Below are 19182 nucleotides of genomic sequence, written 5' to 3' on the forward strand. Positions count from 1 at the left end.
TAATTCAGTGGCTCTGATATCACAGGTTAAGGAACCAGTGATGGTTTCCGTCAGTGGCCAGCTCTGTCCATCTCAATTATACACCTGGAGACCCACAGACCCTGGTGAGATGGATATGGGTCTAACTCCACACACCACGTGGCTTTCATAAGACCCCTCTATGGCCCGAGATGCTGCTCTGCTCGTCTGCTCGGTGATGACTCAGCCTGGACAGTTTCCAAGGTCGGCTCTTTCCCGTTACCACTGCAACCTTCCCAGCACATGGATGCAGGTCCCTTTGGGGAAGACTGGCCACATATGCAACGTATGCCAGTCCTGCGGTTAGGTCCTTCTTCAGGTGAACGTGACCTCCCTTCAGTCGATGAGCTCCCAGTCTGTGAGCTGACTCACATGTGGGACCTGGACCACAGCCTGCTGGTTTTTGTTCATTGCTGACCAACGTCTTTTGATGCCTTCCTGTCTCTATTCAGGCTGCTGTGATGAAATACCAAGCCTGGCCACAACCCAGGGCAGGATATGGGACCCCTCAGGAGGCGAGATTGTGGGGCCAATCAGGTTCCTGTTGATCAAGTTACTAAGGGTCTGCCCAGCAGATGGGGACCAGAAAGCTGGTGCAGATCCAGCCATTTGCCCCTGGGCTCCCACGTGTCCTGCTGCCACTGAGTTAATCCCTGTCCAGGAAGAGCCCAGGACTCTACAGAGGAGACAGGGAATGAACAGACAGTGGCAACCCCAAAGGGATGCTTTTTCTCTCTCGTCCCATCCCCAGGGTCTAAGACAGAGCTTAGCCTCACTTCCGACACTCGTCAGGTGCCCGAGAGAAGCTTGCTGCTCAGCAAATGCACTTCCCTGTATGGGCGGCTTTATTAGCTGGTGATATGCTTGTTTTCCTCCTTAACTGTGAGCCTGTGAAAGCAGAACCCGTGTCTCAGCATAGCAGGAGTTCTCTGTGGCCCACGCTGTCAGACCTCTTCCTCCCCCAGAGCCCTTCTGCATCTGCCTCAGGATCTCTGGATTCTCTGTTCTCTAGGAGGGCAGTAGGAGGTAAGGAGTTGGTTACACAGATCTCACTCTGTCCATGTTCTGCACCATCAATAGTGTGGAAAGGCGTCTGTCCCAGCAAGTTAACTTTACACATCGATTTCATCTGTCCACGTAAGATGTTGGCCCTGATCTTGTAAAACACCCACAAGAACATTCTACAGGAAACTCATTCTACTTATGACAGAATTCAAAATGGAATGGACAAGTAAAGGCTGGGCATGGTGGCTCACACCTGTACTCTCAGCACTTTGGGAGGCTGAGACAGGAGACTGCTTGAGATCAGGATTTTGAGACTAGCTTGGGCAACATAGTGAGACTGCCATCTCTACAAAAATGTTAAAAGACAAAAAAAGTGAGGCATCTGTAGCGGTGGTGTGCGTCAGTAGTTCCAGCTACTCAGGAGACTGAGGCAGGAGAATTGCTTGAACCTGGGAGGTTGAGACTGCAGTGATTGTGGGAGCCAGGGGCTCATGGTGAGCCATGATCGCACCACTGCCCTGCAGCCTGGGTGACAGAGGGAGGCTTTGTCTCTTAAAACAAACAAATGAAAAACAAGTACATGAGTTTCTTGAAAGATTCCCAGTGCCTACTTCCAATTCAGAGCTCTGTTCTCGGGCATGTTGCTGGGATTTAGATATGAGGTCTCTCCAAAGTGGCAAGCAGTGATACAGCCAGGAACAGACAGGCCAAGCCCTCCAACCCCCGTGAGTGTGACTGTCCTTTCTTAATTTACACAGATAAAGTGCAACTCGTCATACTGCATTTTAAAATAAAAAGACTTTATTTACAGCAGCTAACAGTTTGAAAAGGCTTGGGAAGAAATCACTTTCACAGAGGGAGATATATGCAACCTAGGAAATATTTGGCTAGGTCATAAAATTAACATTTTTAGTCATCTGTAAAGTGCTGAGAAATTTACTTCTGGTGACTGCCTGTGTTAGGATTTTTTTTTCTTGTTATCTGTTCAGTGAGTGAAACACTGATATGCTCACACTCACTAAGTATGCACCTTGACATGATGGTGTGCACTAATTATGCACCTTGTCACGCAGGGGTGGCTCTGCAGCTGCAGAACAGAAACCTGTGTGTGCTGCAGAGGAGGCGTCTGCACAACAGACAGGCTGGTCCGAGGTCACACTTCTTGGCCTGGGTCCCACTGCCAGCGACAGCAGCCAGCACGGCCTTAGCACCAGGAGTCATTTGGAGTGTATGTTCAAAAGTGGGCACAGCATTCCGGGTCAACAGGAGCAAGGAGGTGCATGAAGGAACTAAGCAAGACTTTTCTGCCTATTTCCTCTAATACTAAAGCACATTCATTTCTCATGTGGATACTGGGTCCATTTATATGAGAATGGAGGAATAATTTGGTGTTGATGCTTGAGTCCAAATGTTGACAGGTGTTGAGCATTTTGGTTTGAAGCAAACATTATTTGTGAAATGATACAGATAATATATTGACTGAAACATTAACTGTTAATTTTTTTAATAGAAAATGCAATATAAAAATATCACTTTGTTAAAATATACAGTACACACATCATACCACTTTGGAAAACCCAGTTTATTTCTGAAAGCAAATCATGCTAACTGGATTGGTAGGTGTTACCTGGCTTTTAAAATTGTTAACAAATTTTTTTCTAAAATTCAAAAATATAGAATATAAATAAAAGTCATGAATCTGAATCAGGTAAAATTATTTTTAAGAATTGTTAATAAATGGCTACACTACTGAATACATATTTTCTCATAAATTTTTAGTCTGCAAATTCTCTAAGTAATATGACACAATAGGTCTGATGGATGAAGTTTAACATTTAGTATTTATATATGGACTACAGCAGTCAAGAAGAATGTGCTGTTTTCCCAGAACTGCACTCAATTATTGAAAATTGCATCAATCTTCTGCCTTTGGAAGTGCTTATATTTACTTCTGCTGTACAGAAGGGAAGGAATTGGCAGGAACTCCACCATTACGATATTGCACATTCTCCCCCAAATACTGTTTTTAATTTATTCCCAACCAGTGTAGACACAGCTTAATCACTCATGCCGTAGGATTAGCTGAGAAGTCACCCTTGATTGCAAATTCTGACAGCAGGAGGCAGTCATCCTGCTTATATATTCAGCAGGGGGATCTGCCAGACCATGACGGACGGCGCCAGCTCCTCCTGGTGAGGCTGCCGGGCCTTCCTGTGCACCCGGCGGTGGCCCTGCCCTCCACAGACCACCAGCGCCGAGCTGGCCTTGGCTTTCTTGGCCCGTCGTGCTTTGCTTTTCAGCGAGACAGGATCCTTCAGGAGGTCATAGATGGTGCTGTCCTCTGGTCTGTGCTCTAGAGAGCTAGAGCCGTGAGACAAGCTCAGGGACCCAGATGAGGAGGACATGTCGCTTCTCTGAGCCATTGATCCCAGTGAATCTCCTAACCAGATGGCTGCGTCAGGGTCGCCCTGGCTCAGGGATGAACTGGCTCCCTCATTCGGAAGTGCATCCTTTTGGTCTTCATCCTGGGGCTCAGAGCCGGGAGCCAGGCTGTCCCTGGATTTGTCCTTGTCTTTCTCGTGCAGAGACGTGGCCAGGACAATGAATTTGACAGGACCATTGTGTGCATGGTAGGAGACCATGCCTCTTCCTAAAAAGGGAAACAGTTCAACAGCTGTCTTTTAAAGTAGGCAAAATAACAGAGAAGGAAACGAAAACTGTGTGACTTAACACCAACACATCTCTCCTTGCCCAAATAACGAAACCTGTAAGTAAATTTCGTACTTGAATAATAGGTTACAATGAAAATATCTACGTTATATTCTGGGTTTTTAGTTAATGTGAAGAAGGCTTTAAAATTATTTTTTTTTCTTTTTTGCACAAAAGCTGGAATACCATAAAAATTATTTTCTAAAGAGAAATAAAATAAAATATACAGTTGTGTTCTCCTCAGCATTATCTCAGTTCTAATGCTTGTACTTTTCAAAGTAATCAAATAGTCATTTTTCCATTCTGTATAAAATACCTTCTCACTTACTGTATGGAAATATACTGAATTTTCCTAAGTGTTGATTGAAAATATTAAAGCCTGAAATGTGTTGGTTTTGGAATGACATGACTAAACTACCAACTGCCTGCCATTTTTCGTTACAAAAAAGTTCTGGGGTTCAGAACAATTTAACTCTATAGTTTGATTAAAATTAGGACTTTCAGTTTTCAGGTGATACGGTTCACATTTTGAAGTCATCATCATATCAGAAATACCTGTAGGCCCTTTTAATGCCACACAGAGCCCCACAGCCTCCACACTGATTCTCTAAGCGTCCGGTGGGCCTGGCGTGTCTTCTGGGTGCTTCATAGGCAGTATAACATATAGACAGGGGCACATGTCCTTTCCCCAGGTGCTTTCAGGATGAAACAGGCCCCAGCCCTCACCATCATCCTACTCTGGCCAAGGCAGATGACATTATAGAATTTTCCACCATGGTGAGAGTGCATTTGCCAAAGAGCAGAGTGGCAAAATGAAGTCTGCAAGGGGCAGGAACTGGGGGACTGTGTAAGGACGGGGACGTTCATCACCTGGTGAAGCGCACACTTGTGTTTCCTGCACACCGGCGATTCTTCCCCTGGGCATGCCCCCAGGAGGAACTTGTGCCTGTGTCAGCAGAGCCAGCCATGCAAATATTCAGAGACATGCTGTGTAATGCAGAAAACAGGAAGCACCTAGCTACCCATCCAAAGGAACATAGTGAGGGTGCACCTCCTTTTAGGAAGCACCTAGCTACCCATGGAGAGAAATATGGTCAGAGCATGCCTCTTTTCAGAGTCACCTAGCTATCCATCCAAAGAAACATAGTGAAAGTGCAGCTCCTTTCAGAAAGCCCCTAGCTATCCATCCAGAGAAACACAGTGAAAGTGCGCCTCCTCCCAGGAAGCACCTAGCTGTCCATCCAGAGGAACACAGTGGGGGCACACCTCCTCCCAGGAAGCACCTAGTTACCTATCCAGAGGGAAACACAGTGAGGGCACACCTCCTTTCAGGAAGTACCTAGCTACCCATCCAGAGAAATACGGTGAGAGCATGCCTCCTTTCAGAATCACCTAGCTATCCATCCAGAGAAACACAGGGAGAGCACGCCTCCTTCCAGGAAGCACCTAGCTACCCATCCAGAGGAACACAGTAGGGGTGTGCCTCCTTTAGGAAGCACCTAGTCATCCATCCAGAGGAACACACTGAGGGCGTGCCTCCTTTCAGAGGCAGGCTGCAAGCAGGGAGACAAAAGCACTGCAGTTGGGGCACTGGCAGGGACTGACCCCAGCAACAATGTAGAAAAAGCAACAGAGGCTGTGTGCGCCATGGGACAGCTACACAAAGTGCAAAAGTGGGAAAAGTGAAAGGAATCTTTTAAGATACAAATTGGTACAACTACAGAGGAAAACCAAAGGAATAACTGATGTAAAACTTAGAATCAGCCAGGCGTGGGGCTCATGCCTGTAATCCCAGAACTTTGGGAGGTCAGGGTGGGCAGATTGCCCGAGGTCAGGAGTTTGAGACCAGCCCAGCCAACATGGTAAAATCCCATCTCTACTAAAAAATACAAAAATTAGCCAGGCATGGTAGTGGGCACCTGTAATCCCAGCTACTAGGGAGGGTGAGGCAGGGGAACTGCTTGAACCCGGAGGGGTGGAGGTTGCAGTGAGCCGAGATCACGCCACTGCACTCTAGGCTGGGTGACAAGAGTAAAACTCTGCCGAAACAAACAAACAAAGACAAAAAAGCCAACAACTCAGAATCATCACTTCCTAGACCGTGAGCAGAGAGGGATAAGGCTGAGAAGGGGTAGCCAGGCTCAGTGCGTGAGTCATGGCCCCTTCTAAACTGGGCACAGGCATGTGGCCTCTTCTCATTACCATTTAAACTGTGAAATTGTGCATTATACACAATTCTATTTTTTTACAGGCTGAGTGTCTCTTATCTGAAATTCTTGGGACCACAAGTGTTGGGATTTTTTTTTCTTTACTTTTTTTAAATTCTGGAATATTTGCATTTTACTTGCTGGTTGAGCATCCCAAATCTGAAATCCCAAATCTGAATTCTTCCAATGAGCACTGCCTTTTAGCATCACATGGACACGGAATTTGGAACATTTGAGGCCGAGGTGGGCAGATCACTTGAGGTCAGGAGTTTGAGACCAGCCTGGCCAACATGGTGAAACCCCATCTCTACTAAAAATACAAAAAAATTACTGGGCATGGTGGGGGGCACCTGTAATCCCAACTACTTGGAGGTTGAGGCAGGAGAATTGCTTGAAGCCAGGAGGTGGAGGCTGCAGTGAGCTGAGATCACACCACTGTTCTCCATCCCAGGTGATAAGAGTGAGACTCTGTCTCAGAAAGGAAAAAAAGAATTTGAAGAATTTTGCATTTTGTTTTTGGATTTTGGGTTTTCAACATGTAAACCTGCATAGAACATAATAACAACATAAATTAGGAAATGAATGGCAAAACTAGAATTCCTTAATCCTGACAGGTGGGCCTGCCAAAATTGGAGTGCATGGAAGCCACCACCAGGTCAGCTGGGGAGGAAATCACAGAAATGGAGCCCTTAGCAACAGCTCTGCTCTAAGAGTGTCCTGCAAACCATTTTCTCTGTTAGTTTTTCCCCCTGGCTGACATCGTCCGCATAGAATCTAAGGCCGTGGTTTACCTACTTACAAGAAGTTTTCTGCATCACTTCAGGCTCTGCACACACCACTTCTGCTGGCTGCGTTCTAGCCATTACTGGCAATGCCACCATTTTACTAAACGGCCCAATCCCTAATTACAAATTGCAGGTCACCTCCTGTTTTGTGCTATTAAAAATAAAATGCTGTGGCAAATGTCTTTTGCATCATACTTTGTTTCTAAATTAGAGTGCTTACTGGAACAGCTCCCTGGATTGGGAATCCTGATTCCAGACACACGAGCATATTTTAAGGCCTCCAATGCCTAATGACACCATGCTTTCCAGAAAGGCCATGCACTCCAGGTTGGGCTCCTGCTGACACTGCAATAGCACAACAGAGCCTTTTCAGATCCCGGCTTCCTTCTTCACAAATAAAATACACAAAGGAATGACGGAGATCCTGGCTTCCTTCTTCACAATATGAAATACAAAAAAGAATGCTGGAGACTAACTGTGCCAGTAAAGAGAATATGAAAACATAAGGTTCTCCTTGGACTACTAATGTAAGAAACAGAAAAAGTACAAATTGATAATTCCAGTTAAACAGACACAGTCTATTAAGTCATTATAATACACTGAAAAAATACAGATAATATGAATTGTTTAAACAATCCTAGCATGTTAAATCACACTACACACTGCTATGTTTCACGAGTCTGCAAGACAGGATGCAGCCACCCAGACTGCAGGTGCCACTCACCGGTCACTTTGGGAATCCCTTGCAGACGCGGGACCGGCAGAGCCACGAGGACTCCCAGGCTGGTGCCGACCATCAGCAATCCATGGCAGACAAGCAGGCTCGTCACCGACAGCCACTGGTGCCCTGGGTGGGGAGACACAGAAGTGGCTTCAGGCCTGGTTTGTGCAGCAGAGTCGGTGGGATGGTGAGGGGGCGCTGGGTGTGGCACTGGAAACCCCAGGGGTCTGTTGTGCCACCACCAAACACCCTAGGGGCAGGAGGCGGCACAGGAGTTCCCAAACCCGAGCGCTGGGCTCCCTCAACCACACGAGCAAGACAAGGGTCTTGGGGCACATCCTGCACCCGCACCTGAGCAGAACAGGGCAGATCCTCACTGGGTCTCCTGGACTGGTGCCGACCATCAGCAATCCATGGCACATGAGCAGGATCTGCACAGATCTGCTCGGCCCCTTCAGCTGTGAATCAAGCCCCCGGAAACATCTTCTAAACCTTTTGCTTCTGGGCCGTGCAGCAAGTGAGCCCGTGAGCCCCAACACACAGAGTGGCCTGTGGCTCTTTGGGAACACAGAGGCCCCTTTACAAGTAAGGAGAGGTGTCTTAACGGGCACGGCTGAACTCAAGTAACGGGCCCTCAGCTGCAGGTGGATCCTAGAGGGGACTGAAAGTCCTCTCCAGGGCTCTGCATGAAGAACAACATCGTGACACGGCCTCGACGCTGGACACAGCAGGGAAACACCGCAGTGGACGGCGGGATCAGAAGGGCCTTTGAAGCTCATCGTTAGTTTGGTTTTGATCTGCTTTACAGCCAAAGATCTGAAGCCCAGAGAAACTAAACAGTTTACTCTGGCTGAGACAAGGCTAGAAAGTGGCTGCAAAAGAATGTGGAAGATGCGTGGCCTGCTCCAAAAACCCTGCCTCACCGCAGTTTACAGGGTGGAAGATGCGTGGCCTGCTCCAAAGACCCCGCCTCACCGCAGTTTACAGGGTGGGAGACGCGTGGCCTGCTCCAAAGACCCCGCCTCACTGCAGTTTACAGTGTGGGAGACGCGTGGCCTGCTCCAAAGACCCCGCCTCACCGCAATTACAGGGTGAGTCTGGACTTTCATGTCATTCCACCACAACTTTGATACAATCGTCAGCATCACGGCTTTCAAAAACAGACAAGATCATGCCCGGTGTTTCTCTGTTTAGCCCCAAAGCCGAAGGCAAAGAAGGCTAATTTAGCTTGCTCCTGAGAAGTGACGGCGAACACTTAAAAAGAGTTTGATTCTTCTTTTCTGTAGACATCAATGCATTTTAAATATCCTCACATTTAACACAAAGTTCATTGTAGATAAAGAGCATGAAAACCTGAATGTAAGATGCTAGGAAGGGAAGAAACCCCATGGGGGCGCCAGGAAAGGCTGCAGCCGTGTGACTGAAACAATGGCTGGGCTTCTGGAAGGGCTCCTGAAATGCTGGACAAAGTTTACATTTAATGAAAAGGGTAAAAGCAGGTAAAAACTAGATACGAATGTTTATAACTGGTTTGAAAGTATCCAGGAACTAACTAAAGGAGTTAAGTTCCAGGGAGTGGTTTTCCATCGCATTTTCCAAGCAGTCCACGAATCAGCATCTTTAATTTTACATGCGAAAGTTGATGGCCATGGTCATGAGGTCAAGTGGTCATCCTCCAATTCCAGAGGCTGCTGTGAGTGCCGCTGTCCAGGTGTCCCGTGCCCATCTGGAAGCATCAACGGTGACCTAGAGTGGGATACCAGGGCGTGACCCAGAAGGGGCTGGGTACTGGGGGCCGAAGCCCGTGTGAGGTTGATGGTGAGGTGGGAGGCGGAGATAGCTGATGTGGGGAAAGAGGACGTGGCTGCACAGTGAGATTGGTAAATGGGACATTTGAAGTGGGACTGAACGCAGGTGAGCTGCTACTGGATGACAAGCTCCCCGGGAGCCACCAGGGCCTTCCTGCAGGTAGCCTCAGAGGGAGACACATCTCCTGTCCTGGAAGCAGCCCTGGAAACTGGGAGGGGCTGGTGGCGTAAACAACACCGTCCAAATTCATTCAAATAACTTCACAGATAGAACAGCGACTAGAAGGAACAAACACGTCCCCCAGGTGTGGGACAAAATGCTGCCAGGAAGATTCACTCTGCTCTTCCCAGCCCGGAACATAAACTGCAGGATAGGCCAGGGCCACACTGACTGCTGAGAGAGGCTGACTCCCAAGTCCTCAATCTTGTTCTTTAATTTACAATCCGGTTTAATTTACTGAATTCCCTTAAGGTGAGGTCCATGGTCTTTAGAAACGTTACACTGTTTTTTTTTTTTTTAATGGAAATTTTGGTCATTTTATTTGGTCACGTAGTTCCTGGAGGCTCTGTATTCACTCGGTGGAGACACAAAAAGACACAATTTACCATGAGGTCTCAGCACTTTTCCATCAAAAATATCCTCCTTTGAACATGTGGGATAAAGCAGGAAACATCTGCCTGGTGACGTAACCTACTGCAACCACTCAGAACCTCAACAACTGAAGCGCCTTGGACTCAATTGCCGTAAACTCCACTCCTCTATAACTTAGAAAGGTAATGACAGCTCTAACAAATATGTATGTTAATTACAGACCTCCATCAACTGTTTGTGTTGAATCTGTTGTAGCTTATGTGAAAGAATGGCAGCTAAATGGTTTTCAGAACTGGATTCTAAATAGAAGGAGAAAAGCCAGGTCCTTAGTTACAGATTCACAGATTCCCCAGGGGCCAGCATGCTGAGATCCCGAGGAAGGAAGGTTTTACCAAGTTGTGTGAACTTATACAAAAGGTGTGAGTTATAGTACAGTTTGTTTTTTTTTTCAAAATCTGTTGTTTTTGGCTTGGCAAGTCTTGATTTGCAGAAGCGACTTGACTTTTATATTCTAGCAATAGCACAAAAAGATAATTTTATTTCTTGTTAACACACACACACACATACACACAGCCTCATTTGAGCACAGTCATGAATACAACTCTAGAATGAAAGATTTGCGTGTGTGCACACAGAGCACAGAGGACGTGTGTGGGTCTCCAGGAACCATCCTGGACAAGGAGGAGGAGAACCCAGGAGTGCTGATGGCCCAGCAACCTCAGCGTCCGCACACTTCAGCACAGTAAGAACACACCCCGACGGGAATGTCTAAATGCAGCATGAAAGGCAATGATGCTTATTTCTGTGAAATACTGGCTAAAAGGCAAAGAGGACTGGACAGAAGAGATGAGGGGAAAGGACTCTCTGGAAAGGACGCTCTGGCCTACTCATTCTGAGTCACAAAATGCAATGAAAATCAGAACAATTTCAGACCATGCCGTACCAAGGATCTTATAGAGAATCACTGTCAGAAGCATCACAAACAAAACTGAACTGGTGTCGCCACGGTCTGCTCTGACTTGCACACCTCTCTGCTAGTGACGAGGCCATGGCGGCAGCAGACCACAGCCTGGGAGCAGAGAAATGAATATGGTAAGTAAAATAAAGCAGTAAGTGTCCCCCAGAAATCAGTGAAGCTGGAGCTGTTTCAAACTTAGTACTGAAATGCCAGAGAAATCTGCCAACTAGAGGCATGGTGCTCCATCTGGACTGATGCATGTACTTACTTTGGTGCAAGTCTAAAATGCAGACCTGACCGTGTGTGCAGGAGTAAGTAAAGACCCACAGAGCCTATGGAGCAGGGGGCTAAGAGCACGCACTGTGGCCACGCAGACCCAGCCCAGGATGTTGGAGGGGCCTGGGAGGGTGGGCGCCAGGGGAAGGTGGCTCTGCAGAGCCCCACGCATCTGCTGGCACCAAGTGAGAGGCTTGTGGAGGGCTTGGGATGGATCCAGCACCAGCGACTGGAAACCATGAGCTGAAGGGTGAAAAGTGCCGAGGAAGGGAAACTTGGCGCCCAGCCACAAACAACTCTGCTGTCCAAAACAAGCAACACAGCAGCTGCAATTTAGCCAGAACCTGTGACCTCAGCACCCAGGAAGGGCTCTGCATTCTACTTCTGGGTGGGTGCAGGACTGTGTTGGGTGCTCTATGCCTGGAGGGAGGCAGGATAATTCCATCTTCCTCTTCTACAGGATAGGTCAAAGATGGATCCAAAATGAAACATCAAGAACCTGCCAAACGGGCACAGCTTTGAAACAGCAGCAGTAGGGAGGCGGGTGGGACAGGCAGCTGACGGTGGGGTGGGTGGGGTGGGCACTGACAGCGGGTGGGGTGCTGGGATGAGGGGGTGGGGTGTGGAGATGGGTGGGGGTGGGTGCTGACAGCAGGGTGGGGTGCTGGGATAGAGTGGTGGGTGCTGACAGTGGGGTGGGGGCTAGGGACGGAGGGGCAGGGCCGGGTGCTGACTGGGGTGGGGTGCTGGGGTGGGGGGCAGGTGCTGACAGTAGGGTGGGATGCTAGAATGGGGGAGAGGCTGTGGGTCCCCAGAGCGCGGACTTTCCTCTTCTGCTTTGCTGTTCATAGCCTGGGCGTGAGTGCTGTTTGGTTTTATTAAATCGTGTATAAGGGTTATTTTGTTAAGAAATCAAAGTCCAAATACAAACTCCACTCACACTTGCCAGAGTCTTCCCTTCGTTAGGAGTTTCTTTCCGACCCTAACTGGAGAGGGATAAACACCACGTGTCCTGGGGGCTGCTGCATTTCCGTGGCAGCTCTTGAAACTCTGGAACCGGGGTAACAGTGTGACCTTCTCAGGATTTGGAGGCTCAGGGGCTGGAGCCTGTGGGAGGTCGAGTGGCAGGGTTTTTCTCACAACACCCTCCTCACCTCCCCTTGTGTACAGAACTGTGAATACTCGGACACTCGCTGCCACGTGAGAGCATGCTTTGGCAATTATGGATGTGACTTGGTTCGGTCCCAACAACGACAGACCATTCCTGCAGCAAACATTTGTTCCAGCAGCGAGTGCTCCAAAGAAAACACAAGGTCTGCAGCAGAGTGTCCATCTGCTTGTTGAGTGACAGGGACTTAACCATTTTGGTTCTCTAAATATAAACCTGCATGTTACATAAACCTCCTTTTCCTCACTAATAGAAATCTACAGTATTTTAACCATGACTTGTACAGAGCTAGCCCCAAAGAAAAGAACAGCTATTGCAGACTCTGGGTGCACCAAATATATTCACCCTCCCATCTCCAGTGATGCAGAGGCCCCAAGGAACATCCTCAATTCATCCTCGTCCTCCTCATCCTCCCCTTGTCAAAGGATGGCTTCACACCCATTCTAGAACCTTATCCCCAATCACTGTTTTTTTTTTCAGTGTATCATAAATGGCCCCCGCCATGGACTCAAGGCTTATGGCTCCCCAGATTTCTATGTTGAAGTCCTGCCCCCAGTGGGATAGTGTGAGAAGGTGGGGCCTTGGGGGGTGATGGTGATGAGGTCATGAGGACATGGTCCCCATGATGGGATTAGTGCCCTTACAGGAAGAGGGGGAGACGCCAGGGCTCTTGCTCCACCACATGAGACCCCAGCCAGAAGGCACCAACTGCAAAGCAGGAAGCAGATCCTCCCAGAAACCTGCCTTGTCAGCACCACAACAGCCTCCAGAACAGGGAGGAAGGAGCATTCTCTTTCGCTTGTAAGCCAGTCTGTCTGTGGTGTGTATCACAGCAGCCAAGGGGCTCCGAGGCAGAGCCCTTACTCCATGCCTTCCCCTTAATACTGCAAACATCTTCCAATACCCACCAGCAGGTAAAGAACCAAAACAGCCCTTCTACCGAGCCCACCGCAGCCTCAGGTTGCCTGTGAAGGAAGCCAGTTGGGACCCTCCTCATTTCTTTCCTCCACATCCTGTTGTAGGATGATCTTCCCCAAACTCCGTGTGTAACAGCCTTCTTCTCTCCCCTGCCCAAACACTTCAGTCACACCCACCAGCAACAGGGCATTCACAAACATACGCCTCTGTTGGCCTCTCCCAGACAGCCCTCCCAGCCACAGGGAGCCTCCTGTTCTGTGTTCTTCAGCCTCTTGTGCTGGTTTCCCCAGGGCCTTGTGCGCCGACGATGAGAAACTGTCTCCCACCTGCTCTGACCTACAGATACGGCACTGCCATGTGGCTCCTCCCAGCAGGCGGCTCCTTCAGGGGCCTCTGTGTCCTCAAGAGGAAGGGCTCAGGTGGGCCGACTGCACTCCGCACTCCCACGTCCATCCCTGGGCCCTGCCCCATCCCATTACCTGGCAACATGTTGTGAACTGGGGTGGCGATGTTGATGTCCTGCAGGTGCTTGAGTGTTTCAGTGTGGAAAAGGCGGAGCGTGGACCCCGAGGTGAAGGCCACCCAGATCCCAACACCAGCCACGGCCATGTGGGAGATCACCATGCCTTCCTCCTGGTGGGCCTCCAGCTGACCCTGTGAAATCGAGAGATCATGGGCGGGTGTCAGGATGCACCAGAGTGACAGCTCCACAAGTCTGCTGGCCCCGTGGAGTGAGTCTGAGCAGTGCCTGTCAGGCCCGTGCGCCTGGAGCGACATTTAGTGGCTGAATGTCGCTCTGTAGCAGCAGGCTTTGCTCCAAACCACAGCCCTCTCCAGCAACCAAACAACAGCAACCCAACTGTCGACAATTCTCCAATCAACCTGGTTCCTTCACGAGCCCAGAAAATGGCCATTCCAAAGACACAGCCACGGTGCACCTGCTAAGGGGTGCAGGCCACTGAGCTTGTGTCCAGGAGACACGGGTGAGAGGAGGCATAGGAGGAGGACCCGAGCCGTGGGGACTGATGGAGGAGGCTGATCCATCCCACCAGGCCTGTCAGAACCTGCCCGGAACTTTCCCCAAGGTCTCCAGGCTGTGGCGTGAGGCCCCACCGCCCGCCTGCAGCTCAACCCTGGTTCTGAGTCTGTGCTTCCTCCTGGGTCTGCTGCCTGGAAGGAACATTCTGCTTCTCCATACAACGTGGTCCTTCTGGAACTTCCAGGCTGAGTTGCAGCCCCGCAGCTCCGAAAGTTCATCCCAGCAGCCTGCTCTGAAGGGTCCCACTGGAGCTGGAGCCTGGGCCCAGGACTTCCTCACCCCGCAGCCAGCAGGGGCTGCTCATGCAGTGACCTCCCACATGGCCTCAGGGGCTGCCTGGCATCCAGGCTCTCTGGGATCAGTCCCAGGAGCACTGTCCCTGCCCTGCCCATCAGGGATTGGAGGGGGTGGCTGGGGGTGGCCTGGGATGAAGCTTAGAGACACTGTGCCCCCAGGAAGCAGCAGCCTCACAGCTCTTGAAATTAAAGAAACTCACAATCCTGCACAATTATCTAAAGTAAACTGATGAAACTCATAAAAAAACCCACAGGAAATATCCAGGCTGACATCTCTGCCCTAAGAGTTGTTCCACAGTCTGCCAATAAGGGGAAAGACAACGGCCCCCATGGTGAAGACTGCTGACTCCACACACATGCCCTGTGGCACCAAACCCCCACCTTGCAGCACCATGCCGCGCCCAGCACCCAGTGGGCAGAACTCAGGGATTCGACTTCAGCAGATGGGACATCCCATCTCCCCCAGTATCATCTCTTATTTCAGATGAGATGCCATCAGGAGCGGAGGGAAGAGGAGGACCCCGGCTTATACAGGGGGCTGTAGGGCCTGAGAGCAACACCATATGAGGAGGGGGCTGTGTCCTCAGGCTGGGCAGTTGGCTGGGGTTCTGAGGGAGGCGACACCATGCAGGAGGCTGGCCCCCAAAGCCATGGGTCCCTTCACTATGGGTCTTGAGTATGCTCCACATCTGACTGTCCACCCCCGGAGCAAACCGGAACCACTCCCAGGTCCCGTGATGTGAAGTGAGGGGCCCTGCTTCTAAAATGCCCATTCTAGAGTCAGCCCTGTAAATGCCCCTCAGCATATGCACATAGTTTCCTCATATAAGATTTCTTCAATAATCACAAGTTGAATTTAAATATTTGCCAATGGAAAGGAACTGGTGCTCACAATTGTGAAGGAGGCTGCGTCACCAGCTTGCGACTTGGTTCCTATGCAGAGAATCCAGCTCCTACTCCCCAGCGAAACACAAATCTCAAACACAAAGATCCCATATGTTTTTATGAACTGAAGTCTCACATGATCTTCACACTCTGAAACATCTGGGCTGTGTGGTGTGGGAGAAAGAGCATCTCCCTGGGAGTTGGGAAATCTGGGTTCAGATTCCAGATGGTTCTAGCGAAGGGCTATTTTTGGTCCCCTCCTCCCTCTGACTTGGCCTCCTACGTCACGGAGGAAAAGGCGTGCAGGCCAACACTCCTCCAACACACCACCTCCAACTGCAGAGCTCCCTGAATCTACAGAAGGGCCTCCTCCCAGCACTGGCTCCTTCCTGCCCTGCTCCTCGCCGTCCTCCTGGCATGGGGTCCTTTCTCTCCTGCTTCTGTCATTCAGCCCCAAAACAGGCACAAGTCTCACTGATCTTAAATAAAAAGGAAGAAGAGGAAAAAAGGAAAGGAGGAAAAGCTGGGTGTCCTCTTCTGGCTGGGCTGAGAGGTCCTCCCTCCTCCTGCCTGTGCTAGGCAGGCTGTTCCCAGCAGCTGTCTCAGTGCCAGCTTATCCACTGGCTTCAGGCTGACACCTGCTAACTTCCCAGCTACCTCCAAAACTGTCACCTCCTTTAGAAAAAAAATCTGAGCTATAATTCACATATCATGAAGTTCACCCTTTTAAAGTGCACAATTCAGTGTTTTTTAGTACATTTGGAAACTTGCCAACCTTCACCACTCTTGAGTCCCAGCACATTTCATGACCCTCATGCCCACTTCCCCAGCCCCTGACAACCACTCATCCACCTTCAGTCTCTGGGTTTGCCTCTCTGACATTTCATATAAACAAAATCCGACAATGTTTGGCCTTTTGTTTCTGGCTGCTTTCACTGAACTTGGCATCTTTCGGGTTCATCTGTGTGTTAGTGTCAGCAGGGGCTTCACTCCTTTCTATGGCTGAATCAAATCTCAGTGTATGAAGGAACCACATTCTGTTTGTCCATTTGTCAGTTAATGGGCATCTGGGCTGCATTTGCTTTTTGACTATTAATAATGCTGCTATGGTTATTCGTGTCCACATGAACATTAGGTTCTTCTGAATCTACACCTGTGATAGGAAATGCTGGGTCACGTGGTAATACCATGAGTTACTTTTTGAAGAACTCGCAAACTGTTTTCCCACAGATTATACCATTCTGCATTCCCACCAGCAAGTTAAGAGTCTCCCATGTCCTCACGTGGTCTCCAGTACATGCTGGCTCCACTGACAACATTATTCTTGCCATCCCAGTTTGTGACAGAGTCTCATGGTGCTTTCGCTCCGTGTTTCCCTCGCAAGCAACGATGCTGACCATCTTCTCACACGTATGGGCTGACTGTACATCGTTGTTGGAGAAATCCATTCAGTTTCTTTGCCTTTAATAGGGTTCCTTTTCTTTTTATTAACTTCTAAGAGTGTGTTAGATGCTCTGCATACTAGATCCTTCTCACCTGAGCTGTACATACTTTCTCCCACTCTGTGGGTTGTCTTTTCACTCCCTTGATAGTGCCCTTTGAAGCAAAAAGGTTTTAATTTTAATGAAGCCCAATGTATCTTATTTTTCCACATTGGTTGCTTGTGCTTGAGGTGTCAAATCTAAGAAACCACTGTCTAGTCGAAAGTCATGAGGATTTACCCCTATGATTTCTTTTAAGGTGTTTATAGTTTTAGCTCTTACATTTATGTTTGATTCATTTGAGATAATTTTGTATGTGGTATGAGGCAGGGATCTAACTTCATTCTTCTGCACATGGATACCCAGTTGTGCCAGCAGCACCTGTTGAGGCGATTCAATATTCAAATGGAATATTTTTGGCATCGTGTTGAAAATTATGTGACCACAGACACATGTGGTCTCCAGTCTGTGTCTGTCCTGTACCAGGACCATGCTGTCTTGCTTACTGTGCCTGCGTGGTAAAACCTGAAATTACAAAGTATGAGCCTCTAATTTTGTTCTTTTCCCAGTTTATTTTGGTTAATATGGATCTCCTCCATTTCCAGATAAATCTCGTGATGTGCTTGTCAAGTTTTGTTAAAAAAAAAAAAAAAAGCAGTGGAAATTTTTATAAGGATTGTGTTGAATCTGCAGATCCATTTGGGGACTGTTTTCTCCTTAACAGTGGTATGTCTTCCAATCTATGAACAGAGGATGCCTTTCTCTTTATTTAGGTATTCTTTAATTTCTTTCAATGATATCTTGTAGTTTTTGTAATTTTCTCTAAGTATTTTTCTTTTTAACAGCATTACAAATAAATGAAGTTGTTCTCCTGGTCTCATTTTCAGGTTGTTTGCTGCTAGTGTACAGAAATTTAATTGGTTTTTATATACTGATCTTGTGTCCTGTAGCCTTGCTCAACCTGTTTATTAGTCTAGTAGTTTTGCTGCAGATTCCTCAGAATTTTCTACATATAAGAGGGTAGCACACGCAAATGGAACTTTACTTCTTCTCATCTGGATCCTCCACCCTGTTTCCCTTGTCTAGTTGCTCTGCCAGATCCTCCAGTACTACTGTGAACAGAAATGCTGCAAGGTACCCTTGTCTTGTTCTTGATCTTCAGGGGAAAACTTTTCTTTAACCTTAAAGTATGACGTTAGCTGTGAGTTTTTTATAGATGCCATTTGGCAGATTGAGGAAAAGTCACTTCCTATTCTTAGTTTGAGTGTTTTTATCATAAAATGGGGATAAATTCTGTCAAGTACTTTTTGTGTATCAATTGAGATGATCATGTGGTTTTCCTCCCCATTATTCTGTTAATGTGATGCATTCCAATGATTGATTTTCACGTCTTGCACCATCTTTGCATCTCAGGAATTCATCTCATTTTTCCAGGGTACACAATCCTTTCAGTATGCTGTTGACTTCACTTTGCAAGTCTTCCGTTGAGAAGTTTTGCATCCATGCTCACAGTGGATACTAGTCTGTGGATTTCTCGTTGTGTCTTTGGTATCAGGGTCACACTGACTTCAGAATGAGTAGGAAGTGTTGTTTCCTCCTCATCAATATTTTTGGAGAGTTTGGGAAAGAGTGATGTTAATTCTTTTTTAAGATGTTTGGTTAGAATTCACCAATGAAGTCATCTGGTCCTTGGCTTTTTGTTGCTGTTAAGAAGTTTGCGATTACTGAATCAATTTGCCTACTAGTTTCAGGTCTATTCTAATTTTCTATTTCTGTTTCTTCATGATTCCGCTTTGGTAGTTTGTGCCACTCTGAGTCTGTCCATCTCATCCAGATTATCTAAGTTGTTGGCCACCTGCTGCCTGTTTCATGCACAAGTCTCCATCATAGCTGGTTCCTTGAGCCAGTTCAGAATAAAGCAGAAATTACTCCCTGGAAAACTGTTTTGGGCAGAAAAAGGTAACTTCCATAGAGAGGATTTTAAAAAGCAAAACAAAAACCGTGGTGTGTGAGGGAACTCTGGTGTGACTAGAGAACAAAGTAGGAGCTCTTCTTTCCGTCCTTGGGCTGTTGACTCTTTCACAAACACAATCCAAACTTTCACAAACACAAAAACCAAACTCACGGTTTGCTGGCCATCAGACCTGGAGTTTTTGACCCAGCACAACCTCCTTGGTTCCAGTCCCCAAGCATCTCACACCCCGTTACACTGCAGGCAAAATACTCTTCTGAAAACAAATTTCAAGACATCTGTCCCGTGCTGAAAACCCTTCAATGGCTCAGCACCATGTGCAGCAAAAATGCTGTTCAAAAGAA

At 48.0% G+C, this 19182-nt stretch overlaps 1 protein-coding gene across 7 annotated transcripts in view; it reads right to left on the reverse strand.

Annotated features, from left to right (window-relative positions):
* Positions 1 to 1809: 1809 nt before the first annotated feature.
* The window catches only part of ARHGEF10 (Rho guanine nucleotide exchange factor 10), a 145517-nt gene continuing 128144 nt past the window's right edge, over positions 1810 to 19182 (reverse strand). For all 7 annotated transcript variants that reach the window (XM_064369777.1, XM_064369778.1, XM_012458678.3 and 4 more), the window contains 3 exons: positions 13645 to 13819; positions 7449 to 7571; positions 1810 to 3673 (listed from right to left, as the gene is read on the reverse strand). In XM_064369777.1, the coding sequence (XP_064225847.1) occupies positions 3159 to 3673; positions 7449 to 7571; positions 13645 to 13819 (813 nt within the window). In that variant the 3' untranslated portion in view covers positions 1810 to 3158. The remainder of the gene's footprint in view (positions 3674 to 7448; positions 7572 to 13644; positions 13820 to 19182) is intronic.

This window comes from Aotus nancymaae, unplaced genomic scaffold (genome assembly GCF_030222135.1).
Source record: "Aotus nancymaae isolate 86718 unplaced genomic scaffold, 86718_ANA_hifiasm-v0.15.2.pri h1tg000090l, whole genome shotgun sequence".
Lineage (NCBI taxonomy): Eukaryota > Metazoa > Chordata > Mammalia > Primates > Aotidae > Aotus > Aotus nancymaae.